Source organism: Plectropomus leopardus, chromosome 17 (assembly GCF_008729295.1).
Source record: "Plectropomus leopardus isolate mb chromosome 17, YSFRI_Pleo_2.0, whole genome shotgun sequence".
Taxonomy (NCBI): domain Eukaryota; kingdom Metazoa; phylum Chordata; class Actinopteri; order Perciformes; family Serranidae; genus Plectropomus; species Plectropomus leopardus.
In genome coordinates, this window is record NC_056479.1 from 12,134,061 (window position 1) to 12,154,536 (window position 20,476).

A 20,476-nucleotide genomic window follows, 5' to 3' on the forward strand; every position below is an offset into this window, starting at 1 on the left:
TAAGCCAGAATGTGACCTTTTCATAACTATAAACAAGTGGTTTTTGTGCCTAAACCTAACTCATCGCTTCAACGCTAACGCAACATATCCATAGTTTGCAGAAACAGACAATGCCAACATTTTTCTGGCAACTGATTATCCACTCCATATGCAAGTTTTGGACTGATGGGGCGACATTGCCGTCCCAGAGTTACCTCGTTTCTGTAGCTAGAAAGACACCACATGGACAAAGGGGTGGAAGGTGGAAGAAGTTTAAAAAAACAGCACTGCACAATTGTGATTAATTAGCTGCCCATCACAAGGGTGAAGATAGTCGGCACAGACATATTGCCTATTAGACCTGAATAGGAAAGATGGAGTGGGGGCCAAGTGAGGTGTCTGAGGCTGATGGCAGAGGACAATTCACTACAATGTATCTCCGATGTCAAACACAGGCCAGAGTCTGCAGCACCTCCTCCTCCTCCAACACTACCACACAGTTAAAGAAAAGGGCAAGGTATACTTATGCTCAGCTATAAAATACTGTCTTTGATATATGCAATGAATACTTTGTTTACTGATAATTTGATATGACCAATACTTGTATCTTAAATACAAGTTAGTTTACAGTGCTTGATTGACAATAAGGTGGATGATAGGGACAATCTATTATTAATCTAATATTTACACTGTAGAACATTGTTGGATTATACATCCTCTACACATTTCTGAATAACTTGATCTCTTAGTTATGACTCGGAACATCAGCCTCTCTTTGTATCAATATTTCAACTGAACTGCTTTGGATGTTTCTTTTATGGTAGCTTGAACATTGTAAAGCATGTACACAGTAGATGTATGTGTGTTGTATGGTAGAAATGATACAATATACAGAGTGGAGTGTCTGGAGCTAGTATTTTTAATTAATTAAACTTACAGTAAATATTTCTGATTTTATTTTCCGACTATTTGATATGATGACGCTCTTTATACTTAGTCTGAACAAGTAAAAATCCCCAGCAATGTCATTCTTACAGTTCCTGGCCACCACACTGCATGTTGTTCTCGCTCTCCCTTGACAATGTGTTGGTGTGAGTTTTATGGTGGAGCCTGGTGCTTCACTTTCTCGAGCTCTCACCTCAGTGACGATACTGATATTTTAAGGTCTGCCATCTGCACAGGTGCCAAAACAGCCCTGGAGTTCTATACTGGATGTCTATGGATCCGTCTCTGATTATCCCCCTGGTTCCTTTGGCTGAAAAGATGGCCCGTCCACTCTCACACTCACACACACACACACACACACACACACAAACACAAACACTTAATGTTTTTTTCTGAAGTGAACAAAACAATTAAGTAAAGCCTGCAGCATCAAAGTCCTCCAGATAAAGCTCAGAAGCCTGTAGGGAGGTGTAGTGGAGACTGCAAGACAATCAAAGAAATCAAACGGCAAGTGAGTAAAAAAGCACTGCGTATTTATTCTCTAGCCTCAGGCATTTATAAAGAGGTTACCTCTGAGGAATCTCTGCGTGTTCTTTGTTGAACACCTTTGTTCTCCAGCATAAGCACGAGCTTTGAATAAGAGGCTAAAGACCTGTGAAACTTCGCAATCTCAATCATCAGTGAGCGATGTTGCACACAGTTTATCTGTCCTGAAAACACTTAAGTTTCTTTTCTAAAAAGAAGTTCATAGTTATGTTTTCATTCCATCAGTTTCCTCTCTGCTCTCTGCGGCTCTGTAATATGCACCAGTGATTGTGAAAATACATAAAGGTACATTTGCTAAGAACCTAAGGGGAAAAAAACGTGCAGTTATTTAGAAGATGAAAGAGAGTTTACAGATTTTCTAAGAATTACATGTACATTCTTTAGAATTATTTTACAAAATGTATTAACACCACTCTCCAATGTAATTAAAATGTAATTTTAATTATATTTTTGAGTAAATCAAATACATCAGGAAGTATTTATTGACTGCACTTTGTTACTTTTTGTCTGTTGCTACTATCACTTCATAATGGCATAATCCTTTCAAGCAAAAATATGATTGTAAGAAGAACTCCCATAATTGTTAGGAAACCATAGGACAGAAACCAAAGAGCTGCATATTTTTAGATTTTATTTCTTTTCTAATGAATTGTTACCTTATGGCCATTGTGGTCCTGTGACAGCTGTATTTCTAGCGCCAATCCGACATCCACTCCTGGAAAGACCTTGTTCTGTTTTGTCTATACCCAAATAGCTTCCCTCACAGTGTCTGCATCAGCTTTATCCTGCAGATCTCAGGGAGAAACACACAAACAAAAATGAGCGAAGAGCTGTTTCAGTACCTCCGTGTTTGCTGTTTAACGTTTTAAAATACTAGAATAACTCGGATCATGTTCACACCCACCAATTAATTTGTATGACTTTTACACACCCATGATTTTTCTGACCCGGGGTCTGCCTGGCAGTTGAAGTCATTTGTTGATGACTAAGTAGGTGATTACGCTATCAGGGAGATCAAGCATGCAGGGGTAATCCCTCAGTTTTAGTTTTGATGCACATGTTTTGCTGTTGTTTTTTGGTGGAATAACAAGAAAGTTCCTATTTGGAGTTGTGACAGAAAGTAATAAGTATCTCACAGATGTTAAATTCTGCAGAGGATAAAGATGTGAACATGCACTGAAGAAGAGGTGAATGGAATGTGTTTTTTTATTTACTGGAATTGACCAGATTCATTACAAGTCACCATGAGAAATAAAAGTTTAGGTACAGTATATTGATTGCACTTGAGATGAATCACAGGCCCAAATGTAGCCTGAGAGCTGCTTTCTGCAGCTCATTCTCAGCTCACATAGACCAAAGTCTTCGCCACCAAATCCTGCCAGCAGTAAGGCCAGCGTGAAATGATGATGGCACTAAAAGACTCTTGCATACCATGCTTGCATTCTTGGACGGATCACTGTGTGCGTGTGTGTGTGGGCATGGCGCATCCTGTGCACTCCCACCCTCCGACTGTATTATACCATTTCAAAATCTTTTGATAAAAAGAAAAAACGGTTCTCCATTTGTGTTTACATTTGATTATACTGATTAAAATGTGGGGCATTATTTAGTTGTGGCTTTCACAGCTTTCACTGTTATCGATTCCAAGGGGATTGGTTGTGACTGTCAATCTGCAGCTGATCTTTGAATGCTCTCTAAAAGCCCAAACACACCAAACACACATCAAATAGTTGTGACAAAGGTATACTGTTGCATTACCTGACTTTGCCTGTGTCTGGGCTAAAAAGTTGCATATGAACACAGGACAAAGACTACAGCCAACAGCTAAAAGCCAACAAGCACGCTCTCGACCTGCATGAGAGGAAATAACTCAATATACCAACAGTTGGTGGTAGTCTGTATTCTTCATTCCAAAAGGGAAACCTAATGACCAACAGGGTGGATTAGAGATGCTAGTTATCCAGTTAGCACATTAAATACACAATCCAATGTTGATGTTGAAAGACATGCACATCCCAGTGTCTATTTATTTTTTTCATCATGAGACCCTATACTGTAAGTTACAGTATAGGGTCTCATGATGAAAAAAATAAAACAAATAAAATACAAAAACGAACAAACATTGAAAGACATACAGGAATACAAATGGATTGATTTCCATACATCAGAGGGGAAAAAATGTGAGACACCAATGTGTCACACAGAGAAACAATATTATCCAAGACAGCCCAATAAAACAGCAGCAAAGGTTACAGCTGGCTCAGTCCCCATAATAAGGAAATATCCAATTGGAGCTATGATTTGGGAGAAAATCTGTTTATTCATTTTTTATTTTTTTGGCTTCTGTGCCTATGAGATCATCTTTTCTGGACAACATACAAGTTTAGCCAAACTCTTCGTCATTCTCTAAACAAACAAAACACATGTTTCATAAACCTCTTACATTAAATGATAATTTGTTGTTAAGCTAATTGTGCGATCATAGTGCTGCACATTTGTTTGATGAGTCAGGTTTGCTCGTTGCCAGCACTTCTTGGATCAATCTATTATATTTTCAACCTCTGCCCGTGTTAAAAGATATTTTTCTGCTATTTTCTGCCCATATGGAAATGAATTTCTGTTACCCTCAGAAAGTGGGACATTGTGTTTGGATCTGAAGCCTGAGAGCCACCTGATTATTGCTGACTGGGAGCATTGGTAGATCAATGGCCCTTACTGGTCATGTTGGTGTCTGATGGATGGCTTGTGATTTCTCTATTAATTAAATTGACAGAAAGTATTCTTGCATACAACTTGCATACTGTGTTTGGGGAGGCAGATTGTTTCCATCTCTGCTTAATTGTGAATCAAAGAGCTTCTTCTCGCCCATTGTGTGTCGGGTCATGGGTCAAACTGGAAATAACAGCTCTCTGTGTGTGCGCAGCACGCACCTTGGACCACAGCTAACCCCATTTTAGAGCAGATTGAGACCCGCTGATCTCTGTGTATGCAGCATTTTTGGCTTGTTTGTGACATTTTTACAATCGGTGAGGCAAAGTGGGACTAGAAGGAAGAGTTGGGCTGAATGTGTCAATTTGGTGTTGCACATTTCAAGTAAGAATGCACACTGTACATGCTTGCTCAGTGTCACTCTTTACAAATCTGTGAAGCTGATTATAATCAAGTCCATAGAGAGGTGTGTGTTAATAAATGGGACTGTATACACACCTGTGTGGTAGCCGCATTTGAACTCAGTTTGGTTTTGCCTAAAGAATCCAGAGATGGAGAGTTTTCATGTGGGCACACACTTTGTTAGGGACCTGTGTCAGAAGAGTTCATGGTGTCAGTATCGATGCCACCTTTTAACTGTACAGTTTGTTTTGCGGGTCATTAACAAGAATGAGCCTTTGGCCTTAAGGTCTCTGTTGGTTCTGCGGACTGTTCCAATCAATACTGTGGGTGTGTTCATGAATGTGCCAACATCTGAGTGTAGATGAGTGTTACTGGTCTGCACTTGTTTTTCCTGCAGATTTGTGGGTGTTTAGTTAATAACAATAAACTTCATTGATTTTTCAGCGAAATTGTATGTTTCACTATTACTATGCCTGCTGCCAATACAGTATGCCAGTGGTGTAAGAAGTATTCAAATTATACTGAAGTAAAAGTAGTAATACTGCACTAAAGTGTAGAAATACTCTGTAACATGTGAAAGTTATGCATTCAAAATCTTAGGGTTTTTTTTGGCTTTTATTGCCTTTAATGGATAGGACAGTTTAAGCGTGAAAGGGGGAGAGAGAGAGTAGCAAAGGGTCGAGGCCAGAACTGAACCCGCAACCGCTGCAGCGAGGATACAACCTCTGTACATGGGACACCGCTCTATCCACTGATCCACATGGCACCCCCATCTATTAGATTAAAGTACAAAAGTATCGGCATCAAAATACTTTGCAGCTGGTAAAGGTGGGAGCTAATTTTACTTTCTTTGTATTAGGGCTTGGCAATATATCAATTATTATTGGTATTGTGATAGGAAACTAAATATTGTCTTAGATTTTGGATGTCGTAATATCGTAAGTCTTTTCAGAGTTTTAAAGGCTGCATTACAGGAAATAATAAAAACTCACCAGACTTTTCTTGCTGCTCTATTATTTGCCTTTACCTATTTAGTCATTATATCCACATTACTGATGATTATTTATCAAAATCTCATTATGAAAATATTTTGTGAAAACATGAATATCTATATTTAGGCAAAATATTGTGATATTTGAATTTCTGCATATGGCCAAGCCCTACTTCATATACTTATATCTGCAGGGTAACTTGTGAATTTCACCAAGGGATCAATCAAGTCTTATCTTAACTAGAAAATATCAAAAAATCATGTATTTATTGATAATGCTTTGTATCACTAATGTGAGTCTGCAAAGTAAACAAAATATCAAATAATTTATGAAGTAAAGTAATATATTTGCATGTGAGCTGTAGTATACTATAAGTATAGAGTAGCATAAATGTACTTAATTAACACCCATGATCGTAACATCTCAAGCTTAATACGATGTTTGTCCGATGACTCTTTTAGTGTAGAAAAATGGTATTTTAAGTGCACAATCTGATACGAGAGCAGTTTTTGACGATGCATAAATTTCACATTAATGCACAGTAAGTATGAAATTAAGTGTGAGTTCTGAGAATTTTAATTCTCAGGTTGTGACTCACTTGGATGTCAGCCTTTTGCTGCAGCATTTAATGCTCATTTCTTAATGTTTCTTCTTCTTTTTTTTTTACATTGACAATGCAAGTGACACTTTGAGGCGTCCTCTAAAGCTACAGAGGGATGCTCTAGATCAATATCCTGACTACAAAAAGCCATTACTGCATAAGCGTCCCCCACCTGTGGCTAGAGATGGTTCTTGTTAACCCAAGTTCAGTTTAGATTGAAGAGGTAAATCCTGTATTGGAGCATGGAGGGACTGAAATGACACCTCTGACTGTACTAAAAATGTATGCGATCAAAAACAAAAGCTAGTTTTGCACCTCTTACACATCAGCCAACAAAAAAACCCTCCGTCTGGCCAGAGAGTGTGTGCTTCACTCTCAGTGACAAATGACCTTGACACATATAAGCAGCGTAAGTACAGATAGACCCACTCACTTAATCAAAGGCGCAAAAGAGAAAAAGGGTTAAGGGAAAGAAAATAACCATGGAAACACAGAGAAAAAAAGCCATCCATTGCTTTGTGCCCTTTTAAACTGTCAAGTAATGATTTAGGATGAGGTGGGGTGTGGGGCACACTCCCTCACAGCTAGGCCCCATCAGCTCAGGAAGAGGCAAAATAAGACAGCAGGGAAGGCAGAGAGCATAGAGGAGGGAGTGTGGGAACATAAGGGAGAAAAAATAAATCCATATCCATGCCTGGATGCGTCTGTCCGGCCCGTCACTCCGGATTCATCGTCAGTCAAAAGCAAAATGTCACACCTTTCATCTGTTCACCCTGAGCTGCGGACTTTTAATTGCACGGATAGAACATAGTTTGATCGAAGTGAGGCCGCGGCAGGGATGGGAGCGAGGTTTACTGGGAACAGGAGGGCCAGGTGAGGGGCGATGGCAGCCAGCAACAAGACAAGAAAGCAATAAAACTGATAAATGATGCCAAGACACACAGATACGAGACCCCCCCCACCCCAGCTACCACCACCACCACCTCCACCCTCTCTCCTCTCACAACAGCCCTTCTCACAAGCACACCTCTCCAGTACCAGCTGCAGCTCAAACACCCCCCCCACCCACCATCCCTCCATCTCCTCTCTGGAGGACTGGACAGCTCTTATTGAGCACTCGTCTGTTTACAGATCAACGCTTCCCATCGGGTTTTGGATCAATGGGATTATATTTCTTATAAAGCAGGACGGAGCAGAGGAAGGTGGGGGCGGTAGGAAGGGCGGCGCAGGGCTGTGGGTGTGTGAGTGAAAGGCAGAGCATCGAGCCATCAGAGAGGCTGCACGAGAAGAGTGTTGGAGGATGTGATGACAGAGCGACGATTTGGGGAAAGAGTGGGGCTGGGTGAGGGGGGAGAAGGGGGGGTTGAACAGAAGAAAAGCCAATGCCTACAGATGGGATGGAGGGTGGGGAGCTTATTGATCTCCTGTCCGTCTTCTCTTCAGAAGATCAGTGGCAAACAGAGGCCCTGGTGTTTATCATTTAGTCAATGCGAGGATGAGGACGTTCTGTCTGGGGATATGGAAATGTATGGCAAACTCTGCAACACAGCGTGTTTGCATGATGCAGATATTGTCCCAAAATGTCTTTGAAAGAAAACGCTGTCGCAAAGGGCAAAAGTCAAGATGTTTTTCGGAAAACACAGCAAGCTGTTAGAGGACAGAAAAGCATTAAATATTCACATTTGTTAATTAGCAGAATTGTGGCAGAATGAGCCCGCAATGAGGCTAACAGATTTGTTTTCATTTCAGTCTTTTGACATGCTGTTGGGGAAAATAAGAAAACACGCACACACTGGGTTCATCCCAGTGGAATTTCAGTTTGTGTTTGAAATCTCTTTTTGTTGCACGTGATGTGTATGTTTTTTGTGTACGTGCAATCTGCTCTCCAACAGCGCCTTGTGTTTACAGGCATCAGTGTGTGAGTTTATGTACACAAAGTATGCTCCCTAAAAATTATTATAAATAGAGCAAAATAGTCCATCTGCCATTATACAGATCACTAATACAGGGGTCAAATGTAAGGGAATGCATGGCAAAAATGAGATGGAAAGTGCTTACTTGAACAATGAATGATGAATATGATGCATATATTTGCATATTTATAGTGATCAAATGCTGGAGCTTCAAAAGTTAAAGATTACACAAAAAAGTGTTTAAATCACATCGAGCTGTGAGATGGAGAGAGAGTCTGAGAGACAAAGAGAGAGAGACTCCTTAATTACTGGCAGCTCTCCAAAATGAGCCTTCTAACCAGTTTAGTTGTTGGCTGGCTTTTAGTCATTTTGATGTGTATTGTCTAAACCTTTGGAGCTGTGTTTTCACTCCCTTGTCCCCACGAGGTGACACAAATGTATTCCTATTGCACACGGCGATATTGATTTTTCTTAGGTGGGAGAATTAATCCGCTGTGAGCACAAATCATCTTTGAAGCAGGCATTTATTCCCACTCTCACCTCCAGTGCAACACCCCGGATGCGTTTTATCGCGTGGTAATTTGAGCGGGTGGATGCACTGGCATGCTCTGTCAACTTAAAGCCCCCCATCTTCAGTCCTTGCCCTCTTGAAAACACACACCAGCCTACATAAACATACACGCTTGCGCGCATGCATGCGCAGACACTCGTGGACACGCAGATTAATGTCAAGGACTTTCCTATTTAGAATTCTAAAACATTATACATGCAGATTAAAACCACATTCCTCCGTGCACCTACTCTGCTGTGGGATATTCTGCGGGCTTGTCCCTTTTATTTCCTCCCCTCTTCAAAGTGGCACCAAATGTAATCCTCCTTAATGGATGTGTAATATTTACACTTATACCATAATCGCTTAAACATTCATTTACGGAGCCATATTTGGTTGTTCGTGTCCCTGACAGCCTATTCATCAAAAAGTAAATGTGCAGAACCTCGCGCCCCCTGCAGCAATCAATCAATATGCTCCTCTCCCGGCTACCATCAGTGTAGATACGTCTCAGGCCAAAATTAATCACTGTGAAGTTTGCATAATCCCCCTCTGCCCCCCCCCCACCCATTACCCCACGTTTGAGAACCTTTACCTTTGAAGACCATTTTGATGACTGAAGGGATTAATCAGAATCTCCCATTCTCAAGGCTGATGAAATTGTAAGAGTTTATGCGGCGGTAATATGATGTATAAAAAAGAGGGTATTTATATTCAGTGATTGGATCTAGTTTAACTGATTGTCTGGAATTTTACATTTCTACTTTTGAGAAACTGCACATGGCCCTACATCATAAAATCCTGAGCGATGCTGCCTTGGGCCATGAAAGACTGTCGAAGCATGCAGGGTTTCATCAGACAATGTGAAGTGGTCATCTTGTGTATGTAGGAAATAAATTAGAGTATCAAATTGAATGGAATTAATTTCTTTTTTTAGATTTTTTTTCAAACTCAAAAGAACCTGCTAAAATGAAATGTTCTCATGATAATGTGCACCTGTTAAATGTGCAATAATTCTTGATGTTTACGTGCACAAAACATTTGCTCAGTTTGTTTGCTTGTTTGTTTAATACAAAGTTAATGGCAATAGTGGCAGTATAAATCAGAGTGCTATGAAGGAAATTCTACTAGATATACTCCAATGCAGTTGGTAAATACTGTAGTGCCCTGTGGGCCATAGCAAGACCCCCAACAACAATGTAATTCCCCTGGTGAAAACTAAACTTTTCTGTTTCATAATTTAAATTGAAGCCTTTATATATTTTTTTAAAATAAATCCACCATAGATATAACTGCAAAGCACCAGTACATCACCATAAATACAACCATTTATCATCTAACATTGCCCCCACATGAAGAGAGGTATGCAAACAGGGGTGTCCTTGCCTCGTTCTACACCAGGCTATTGGTACAGAGCATGGTGCTAAAATTGAGTGTAATTAATTCACCAGATGAATAATGTAAATAAACATATAAGGGATAATGTACAGCAAGCGGGGTATTATTGTGGAGGTATCTTAAATCACCCTGAAAAGGTTCATTTTGCAATGAATGACCTACATGTTGTTAACTATTCTGCTTATGACAATGCTTGTTCCTAAAAAAATATAATATAATAATATTGATTTAAAAATGATTTTGTTGATTTAAAAATGATTTTACTGCTTTGTTGCATCTATAGAAGTGGTCTGTTGTTTAGATGTAGCAAACTGTTGAATGCCATATTTGACCAGTGAGAATTGAGTATTCAACAAAGCCCTGTAATCTAATAATATATAACGGATTTAATTAAAATAAAACAAGTCTCCTTTAAATTCTAAAACAGTTTAACTCCAGGGCTTTAGCCTGTGTGACCATAATGCAAATACAGTAGAAAGCAAAAAACAGTTCATGTCAACAGTACTTCAATGAACCATAAAAGAAGCACACCACTATTTATTGTGTGAAGATAACCTATAACTGACCTATAAACTTAACGCCTTACCCCCTAAGCCCTAAGCTGATATGGCAATTATGGTCTTGAAGTGCAACACAGAACATACAATAAGATATATGAATGTGCGTTTGCTGACGTCTCGGTTTGCTGACGTCTCGGTTTGCTGATGTTGGTTGCCATGTCCTTTTGTTGCCTAAACATAACCACGTTCAGCGTAATCCCACCATGTCCTTGTGTTGACATCATGGTAGCAGCATCCCGGGACAAAAAGAGCAGACGCTGAAGGATACCTAGAGTTTAATATGTGGATGGGGAAGTCCACTGCAAAGCGGCGATCTGTGACGAAGGGGATGAGAATGTGTTTGGGGAGCCTACGTGGTGCTCCCAGAGTGCCCCCTGGGTAATACAGCTTATGTAGGCTCTGTCTACCGGCATACAGATATTTATGAACACCAATATTTTTGTCCATTTTAAAAAATGATTCTGTTATTCTGTTAATGCTGTGTTGCGTAAACAGATGTGACTCCTCTATGGGCACCCATATGGAGATAAAACAGAGAATGACTGACAACAGCAAAACATAGTTGTAACAATATAAAATATATCTTCATAGGAGAACTTATAATTGTTGACAAATACTGCACATTAGCAAATACTTTAAGTGTCATTATAGTATTATAGTATATTTGTTGTTAACCTTTTAATAAATGTTAAAATGCTCTTTATAAATGCTTAATGGGTGAACTAAAAGCAAGATAAATATCTCTCCATCTTCCCAGATAGTTAATGGGGTAACAATTTCATACTGATTACCTTTAAGTCATTGTCATTATTATCACAACATTACACAGTATTACACATTTTAATAATGACTAAGTTTATTATGTGTACCTCAGAAATTTGAAACACAAATAGAATGTAATACTGCATCCTGGAAACAAACAAACCACAGTGACATGCCCTTTTCATCAGGTACCTTGTTCTTTTTATACTATTATGCAAATTGTATGAAAATAAATACAAAATAGTAAACAGTATCCTGTGCAAGTCCATAATGAAAGGCAAAACAGGTTTGCATTTGTGTGTGTTGTTGTTACATACGTACATTATGGGGTTTTTTTCATGTTGAAGAGGAGTATATTTTCTAAACATTTTTATCTCATAGATAAAATGCAGTATGGCAGCTTGGGAAGAGCACTGCTTTATAAAATGATTGGTCTTAAAAGTGGCAATTAAAAAGCACTGCATCAAGAAAACTGTTATCCGGTATGACAGCAAAAAATGAAGAGATTAAGATGGAGCTAAAGTGTGCTTACGAGAGAGAGGTGTCACTAATGTTACACATCATTAGAGCTGCAAAGTGGTTGACTTGCAGTGCAGAAAAAAGGTTTAAATGGGAACATGAATGTGTCCATAAATCATAAGGTGTTAGTGTTTAAAGCAAAGCTCACTTTACAATTACCAGATTTTTAAAAAGCATTTATATCTTTCATGTGCTTCATGCACTGCTTTGTCTCCACACAATTAAATAGCAGCAAGAATGTAATGAGCAATGCATGCTGTAGTATAAAGTCATATCAGTCTCAACTCGGTCTGGCACATCTGCCTAGCGCCAGAGGAGCAATTTACGATCATGGTTGTTTTTCCACGTCCTAAGTGGCCAATTTTACATCCCAGGGCTCCATAATGTCGATATTACATTTGGTCGTGAAAGAGTGTTTCTGGGAAAAGGTCAAAAAAAGAGAAGAATCGTACATCAGGCACTGGAAGATGATGATTGTGATGTGTGTCTGATAATGGACATAAGAGGTAGGAACATGAAAAACAAATGCACATATTACAGGTTACACACACACACACACACGCACGCACACACACACACACACATGCAACAACAACAACAACAACAACACATGAAATCCAAAAGTCATCTTACTAAAGTGTGTAATTGTTTAATATCAGACTTCTTAATTATGCTGCCTCTCATCAGAACTAAGCAGGGCATTTTAACAGATTTGTGCATTTGTGGTATTTGTGTTTGTAAGTGTTTTATTGTCAGATATGCTGTTCAAAAAACAATCCTCTAATATAAAAAATGCTACAAAATGCTCTAATAAACGCTACGGGGTCAAGTTGTAACCATGTAAATTGAAAATTAAGGATGATAAAATAATTCAGTGAAGCTGAGTTAATCTCCTGCTAAGAATCAGTGTGGGAGCAAATTATTACCTCTGGGTATTCAAATACTGATTTTCTAAAATCCACCATTTTTCAGTGGTATATTAGGTTCATACAGTATTTGACTTCCTCGATATATATGAGTGGAGGAGGCTGCTTTCCTGTTTTCTTCTTTGTGCCGTGAATCAGAGGATTTCTGACGTTTGATCTGAGGGCAAATATCACAAACCAGATTAGAAACCCTGTGACAGTCTCATTTTTCTACACATATTATTACATGCTATCCAAATCATTTGTGAATGATTTACTGACGTTGGCATGGCAACAGCTGCTCCATCCTCCTCATTCCTGCTCCTCTCCATCTAATTCTACTTAGTGATTCATTTTGCTGTTTACCAACATCTTCTGCTGTCTCACACATGCTATTCCACACCTGCCCACCAGATGTCTCCAGTCTGTCACCTAACACATCACCCGCTTTTCATTGCTGATTAGTGTCAATAGATAATAGTTAGTCTTAAAGGATGGCCACACAGGGCTATCGTCCAATTCTCCTCTTTTGTGAACTGACTGAAATTACCAAGAAATATTTAAGATCTGGTCGAAGTCTTTGAATGCTTTCTTTCTGATTTGTTCCTTCCTTGGTAAAACTTTAAAACAATGCTGCCTGAGAAATTGTGATATGTGGTCTCATGGTGTTTTTATTACTGGGCATGTGCAATATGTGTTTTTATTACTGGGTGAGTGCAAAAGGTGTTGTGTGCAATGCGTGCAATTTGTACTAAGTGAAACCGTGACTATGTGCAGTTACATATCTGGTGTTGTTTTTGTTCAGGCTTTTGTGTTTTTAATGTCATGGTGTGAAAATTTCTTCTGTTGTAAGTTTGGAGACTTTGTCTGTGCAGTCCAAGACAAATTTCTCCTGCAGGGACAATAAATATTGTATCGTATCATACACTAGACCATCCTTTACAAAAGGAAAGGAGATAATGCCGCCCCAGGACACACAGGACACGAACTATGATTTTATGGATCACAGTCCGGTTCTGTTTCACCCATCCACCTCTCCTCCCTTTCCCCCTGCTCTGACTTTCTCACTCTTTTTACCATGTCAGTCATCAAGTATTGCTGCGGATGGGTGTATATTGGAGTTACATGAAAGCTGGGTGTGTCTTAAAAAGACGCTTAAGGGTGCCTTTGGTGCTTATATCACCGCCGAGGGTCACGACAAAGCATCAGTATGGTAATGAGAACAGGCTGGACAACCATTTTGTTTCACTCTTGTGACTGAAAGCCTATATTCCTTTTTTTACATTTTAATTACAAGTTTGCGAATGAAGTAATATTTTTTACTGAGTTGTCTGCTTATATTGCCTGCATGAAATATCACGGTGAAATCACAGTGAAATGTCTAAAACACACTTTAGGTAGTCCATCTTAAGAGTAGTCAGATTCTTTTAGGATTGCAATTGTCTTTTCTGATGTCTTATGGACCTCCTTCCTTTCTTTCCATCATTCCAAATTTGCTAACTGTCAATTTACGTTAATGAGCAAATGTCACTTTGTGGTGTGACTGCTGCTTTACTGCTTGTTTTTTTTAGTATTTCATCCTTTGTGCTGATGATCTATTCACTTCTCATTGCTACCTTTAAGTTTGCATCTGACAGAGTAAAGACTGTTTTCACCCTGCCAGCTCTTTCTACAAAGTGTGCTTCTGGGCTCAAGCATTGTGTTTGATTGTTACAGAAGTGTAGTTATCACACATAGTGGTTACAAAGTAAACAAAAACATGGTAATTCCATCAAGGTGTTGATTGCGTTGCAAGCTTTACTGTTGTGTAAATATACTTGCTGTATCTGAGCTATTTTTCGTGCACTAAAGCCATCGCTGGTGACAACATGCTGACATTACACTTCACTGTACAGTTTAATCCAGGCTGAATAGACAAAAGCATACACAAGCAGTCTAATGTAAACAGAATGTTCAGTAATATTAAATCTTATAGCTGTTCAGCTGTTATCAGATTTGGGGTCAGTGGTAGCTGCTACAATAATCTGCATGATTCTGACAAAATTATTTACATTTTTGTTGTCAACAAACCATTAAACTGACACTTACTTTCCTCAGGTCAAACAGACAGAGAGGCATGTAAGTGAAGGTGTCCTACAGACTAAAAAGCAACATGACTGACATGAGGTGGAGATACTGATACCGCAGCCACTATAATTAAATCTGGTTTCCTCTGTAGCATACATTTATCTTTGTCACTGTAACACTTTAAAAGCCTCAGTAACTTACGAATAAAGATTACTGACATTCTGTCTTTTTGTCACCTTCTTAATTGCCTCTTACAAACTGTTCTCAGAAACTGCAAAGATAACTCCACAGTGTGATTAAACTTTACACACCTGCTTAATAAACTGAGGAGGAAATTTAAATACATTATGACATAAATAAGTTGAATAGGTTCTTATGCATGTTACCGTGTAGGTCTTGATGTGTTACAGTAAATACAAAGTTAACTTATTTTGTTGTTTTAAAATCCATTAAAGTGCAGTTCAGTTTTTTCAGTGGATTAGATATTGCCAACTTTACTATTTTTAGATTTCTTCCTCTACTGATGCAAACCTGAGTGTACAAAATCATTCTTGACAGACTCCTATGAGTTTGTTTATAACTCTTTTTAAATCTTCTCCATAAGACTTATGGAGCTCTTGATGTAGAGTATTGTGCCTATGACTGTTTGAATGCAGCCATGCCCTTTTCACAGAACATAATGAGGGGCATGCTGAATATGTAATGTTTGAGAGAGATTTTCTGCCACGGTCACTGGCTAACCATCAGAAAGCAAACATTAACTGACAAAGTCTGTGTAGTGCAAATGTATTTTTGCAAATGCATGTTTGGTGCCATCTGGTGACTTCAAGCATTGGAGTTGAAGGATTTAAATCAAGTTCCAGGCGCCTGATGTATGGAATAGAACAGCTGCCATAATATTACTTGAATTGGTTGGTGGTATAATGAATACATCTCGAAACACTCTAAGTTTGCAAAACAAACTTAATTGGGAAGACCCTCAGGCCCTATAATCTTATGGATAAATATAACACTGCAGTGTACCATGCTGCGGTTACGTAATGCATTGTTTTTCCTAAGTTGCTCCTGCATGGAAGAAGGGAGTGTCTCCTCTTCGACTCCACACTCCAGTGGGAGCAGAGAGAAAGAATCAGTGATCCAAGAGTCTGATGGTGTGTTGAAATTTGTGAAAGCTGTAGGGAGGTTCCCACAGGAATTTGTCACTAACCATCACCTGCAACTACAACAATAATAAGTTGAGCAATGCTCGGGGGATTGAAGTTACATTCCAAGCGAGTTAGAACATGAAATGTTCCATAAAGATCTGATCTGAGCTGCAAATTGTCCTGTGGGGCAAAGATCATTGAAAAATGACAATCATTTAGACTAACAAAATAACAGTTGAAATACTGTTGAAACCACAGAGGAGATAATCTGACAAGATTTCACAACAATGTGTTACATTGAATTAAAATTTTAAGTAAAATTGTTTTTCTTGACATCATCATAAAGGTCCAGTGTGTAGAAATTAAGGGAATCTATTGGAAGAAATGGTTCATAATATTCATTACGTTTTTATGAGTTTATGAATAAGCTGTTACCTTAGAATGAACTGTTTATATCAGCATATGGAGCGGGTCCTCAACCACGAAGTCCACTATTTTTTTATATAGTAGCCCAGAATGGGCAAATCAAACAAAGACTCTAACAAGGGCCATTCCCATTTTTTGCATTTTAGCCATTTACCTTTTTCGGCTACTGTAATTCTCCTACACACTTGGCACACAGAAGAAGTTTAAATTCTTCAACCTCACTGCTAGATGCCACTAAATCCTACACACTGAACCTTTAATTCCTTATTAATCCTCCATGAACAGAGGTGATATCAATACTTTGTTTCTGAGGTGAAGGAAATTGTGCTGACACACAGATTTTGTCTCGTTAATATATTAATTAGTTGATTCACTTACCAGTATTATCAAAGATGTTTACTATATCTTTTGATGTGTTAAGGTTTTTCTTCTCAAAATGTATGTTATGTAATTAATGTCATCTCACAAAAAAAAAACCCCAGAAGATTATTAGGATTTTAGGAAAGTTAATCAATAAGAATATTGTATAATACGAAAATGTATTTTTCTTTTTATATGAATTGCAGCTTTTATCCCACATATAAGCCACATTAGTACTTAAAATATTATACTCTAGTATCATTGTTAATAGTTCCCTTTAGTGAACATGATTCCTGTTATATTCATACTTTTATCTGTGTGTAACAGAAAGAAATGTAAATCACAGGTGAACAGAAGAGGCCCGAGAGTGGAGCCTCGGGGAACTCCATACATGTTTTGTCCATGCAGATTTGTCAATAACAAAAAGTGGTTCTTGCCCTGCAGACAGGACCCCTTTGGGTCTGTGCCAGAAAATCTCAACAATTTTTCAGACAGGCTAGTCTGTCTTGACTGTCTGGTCTTTCGACATATTGTTAAGGTAGTAACAACCAGGATGCCTCTGCTTTACTTTGTCTGTCAAAGCACTAAGTAAAATTACTGTAATCAAGAGTTAAATTTTTTTCATGCAGGGACGGCTATTGGGACTGTAGTGTTTCCCATCAGAGCAGGGGACTCCCTGTTCCTGTAAGCTAAATAAACAATTTAAAAACCTTCTCGGATTAACTGAAAAATGCATCACAACAAAGCTGAAAACAGGGCTGTGTTTCTGACGTCATGAAAAGTAATCTGTATAGAGATAAATGGTTCTCACAAGACAGCCTCACAACAAACATTACGATCTAAGAGAATATGATGCATTGCATAATGCATGGAGTAAACAATAAGCACTACCTTAAACATCTACATTAGTAAAAAGGCAACATTAATGCAGCAGTAATATTTTTCCAGAAACCTCATATATAATAGTATGAAACTGACAGGCAACATTTAATGCACAATTAATACTTTCACTTTATATACTTTAGTGCATTTTGCTGATAACATATTTTTACTGAAGTAAAGGTTTGAATACAGAACTTTAACTTGTAGTGGAGTCACAATTTATTGTCACAATTTATTTATTAGTACTTTTATTTAGGTAAAGCGTCTCAGTATATGTTGCACAATTGAGCAAATATGTCCTATGTCCGGAAATAAGAGGATGTTTCGGGTCTTGAATAAACCTACTCATGTTAGCAGGATAAAGGTTAAAAAAAATTAATAAATAAAACAAATTAGCTCACATCAAGTTTGACAAGATTGAGTGTCTCTTTTGGAGACAGAATTTTCCATCAGGGATGGTGTGTGCTTACTTGCCTACTGTGGACACGCCCGTGCTTGTGTTGGAACAAGCACTGCGGAGGTGTAATCACACAAGGGAGACTTCCCACCTCTGTGCAGGATCTGAGAGAAAGGAAACTTGTCACTGCCGTCTAACACAACTTGTGTGTCAAACTCCAAAAAGGTGATTTTAACTACTCCTACTATTATAACTTAACTGTGATCTATAACTTTTATTACCACGTACCAGATAGGAGCAGCTCTGATATAAGCTATATTAATACTTTAGATACACATTCTTTCAAACATGTACTGGTAAATTCTTGTCAAGAGTTTTGTAACTGAGAGGAGAAAAATCAGCTTGGTTTTTTGACTGGGAATTTGCTACAATAGTAAAAGATGTGTTTATTTCATTTGAGTCAGTATAACTTTTATATATGCATATAACAGAAAAGTATTCATTTGCTGCACAATACCTGTTGAATGATGAGCTGTTTGTGGATTTGTGGTTCTAAGCTTTCAGTCTTGTTCTTCTTGCAGCCAAGATGCCAGAAACAGCAGAAGCTGTGTCAGCCACTCTCACCACCAACAGAAACTGCACCATAGAAATAACCAACGTCAACAGTAGCTACTGCCTCATCAACCCCAAGTAAGTTTGTAAATGTATTTACATGTAATCATGTAATAGTGTTTCAATGAACATAGAATTGATAAAAACCAGATTGGATAATAACTCAAAAATGTTTCCTGAAAAAAGTACAAATTAGATGATGATGTGATGAAAATTTATATGTATGGGAAAAAAATAATTTTCTTCTTCACTAAATTGGGTTCTGTGCATTTTGGCTCAGTCTATTAGTCACCAGCATCAACGTTGTTTTCTGCACTTAAGAGATACTATCTTAAGAGATAGATTCTGCATAGTATCATAGCTTGTGTATGTACTTGAGTTTGATTGGTTCCAGGGAGAAGTATTCATTTTCAAAAGGCTTAATGTTTTGCTTTGGAGTGTTTTGAGATTGCAATGCCTGATTACAGCTCTAAATAAGCACCCTGATACAAGCATACCTTTCAGAAAAAGTACTTTTTTTTCTCTTTCTCTAATAGTTGTAGGAAAAAGCATACATTTTCAGCATAAAAGTCTAAGTTGATTTAATGTGGTTATACTGCACTTAATTTCAAGTAAAGCAGAAACATGAATAAATTATTAGATTTGGTCGCCTATTTCTCAATCTGCCAGCATTTTCCACTTCTGCTAATAAAATAAAACAATAAAATAGTTAAAAATTGACCCACGTCCTATGGAATTTCCACCATGCTTCTACATTTATCTAGCTGTGGCAGGACAGACCATATCTTGGATGGGTGGTTTTCATGTGTGACATCACTTTGCTGAGAACATCCACCTATCCATCATGCAGTGACACACACTGCCTCATTGCACATCGCATGCAGTTACACTCACTGTTGCTTAGAAGTCCGCAGCAGTACTTGCACAGTCACACTCCATCCATCAGCATAAGGAAGTTCAGGTACCCCAGAAAGCCCAACACTTGAAAAGTACACTGACAGTCTCCAACAAAACTTGCAAAACTGTTGTTTTTCATCAAAAGTCGAGGAAGTGTGACATAAAAGTTGATTGGTAGTGATGCTAAGGATTTATCTCCTGCTCTCTTTTACAGGGTGTACATGTCAAGTGGCTTCTGTCATCACCCGCCCCAGCCTACAATTAACAATAAAACTGAAGTGTGCTCCTTCACCAAGGACGACAACACTGCCACCGGCGCTGTTGGCCTGCTCACCTATGACCTGTTCTGTATGCGGAGCCGGGTTTGCTCAAAGCGCATGGCCATCATGTTCTCTGTGCCCTATGATCGCAACCTGTACAAGAACCGGCTGGCTATTGGTGTGGTTGAGCATACCCGTGCCTGCGACAAATCTCTGTACAACCAGCTGTATGATGGGAAAGACCTGACTGACTTCACCCGCTCTGACACACACGGCTGCGGGCTGGAATACAAAACTGAGCATGTCGAATTAAGGGCTACAATGTCTTCTATCGGCAAAGCCATTGTAAAAGTGGAGCTCTATGATAAAATGGGTCGTTAGAGTCTGGGTTGTTGTGTCTTTTTGCACTCTGTTGCTTTTATACCCTACAGAATAAATAAACTTCATTTGATTTGACTTCTACTGTCATCTAGAGAAACATCCAGAGGAGAGAAAGACTGATTTTGCTGTCATCTGTGTTTTGTGTCCACTGAAAGATATCAATATCTGACAGCTAGCTCATTGATTCCCCATTAGCTTATTTCTTGGGCTTATGTATATTGTACACTCCCTTTGTCTTTGATTATGGTAATAAAGCATTCAGACCCAA

General features: G+C 38.6%; 1 protein-coding gene across 1 annotated transcript; it reads left to right on the top strand.

The window, feature by feature from the left end:
- The first annotated feature begins 18,172 nt into the window (after positions 1-18,172).
- On the top strand, positions 18,173-20,476 carry LOC121957095 (bryoporin). Its single transcript, XM_042505607.1, has 3 exons — positions 18,173-18,283; positions 18,640-18,748; positions 19,782-20,476. The coding sequence occupies exons 2-3, from the start codon at positions 18,645-18,647 to the stop codon at positions 20,206-20,208; spliced, it is 531 nt and encodes a 176-aa protein (XP_042361541.1). The 5' UTR covers positions 18,173-18,283; positions 18,640-18,644; the 3' UTR covers positions 20,209-20,476.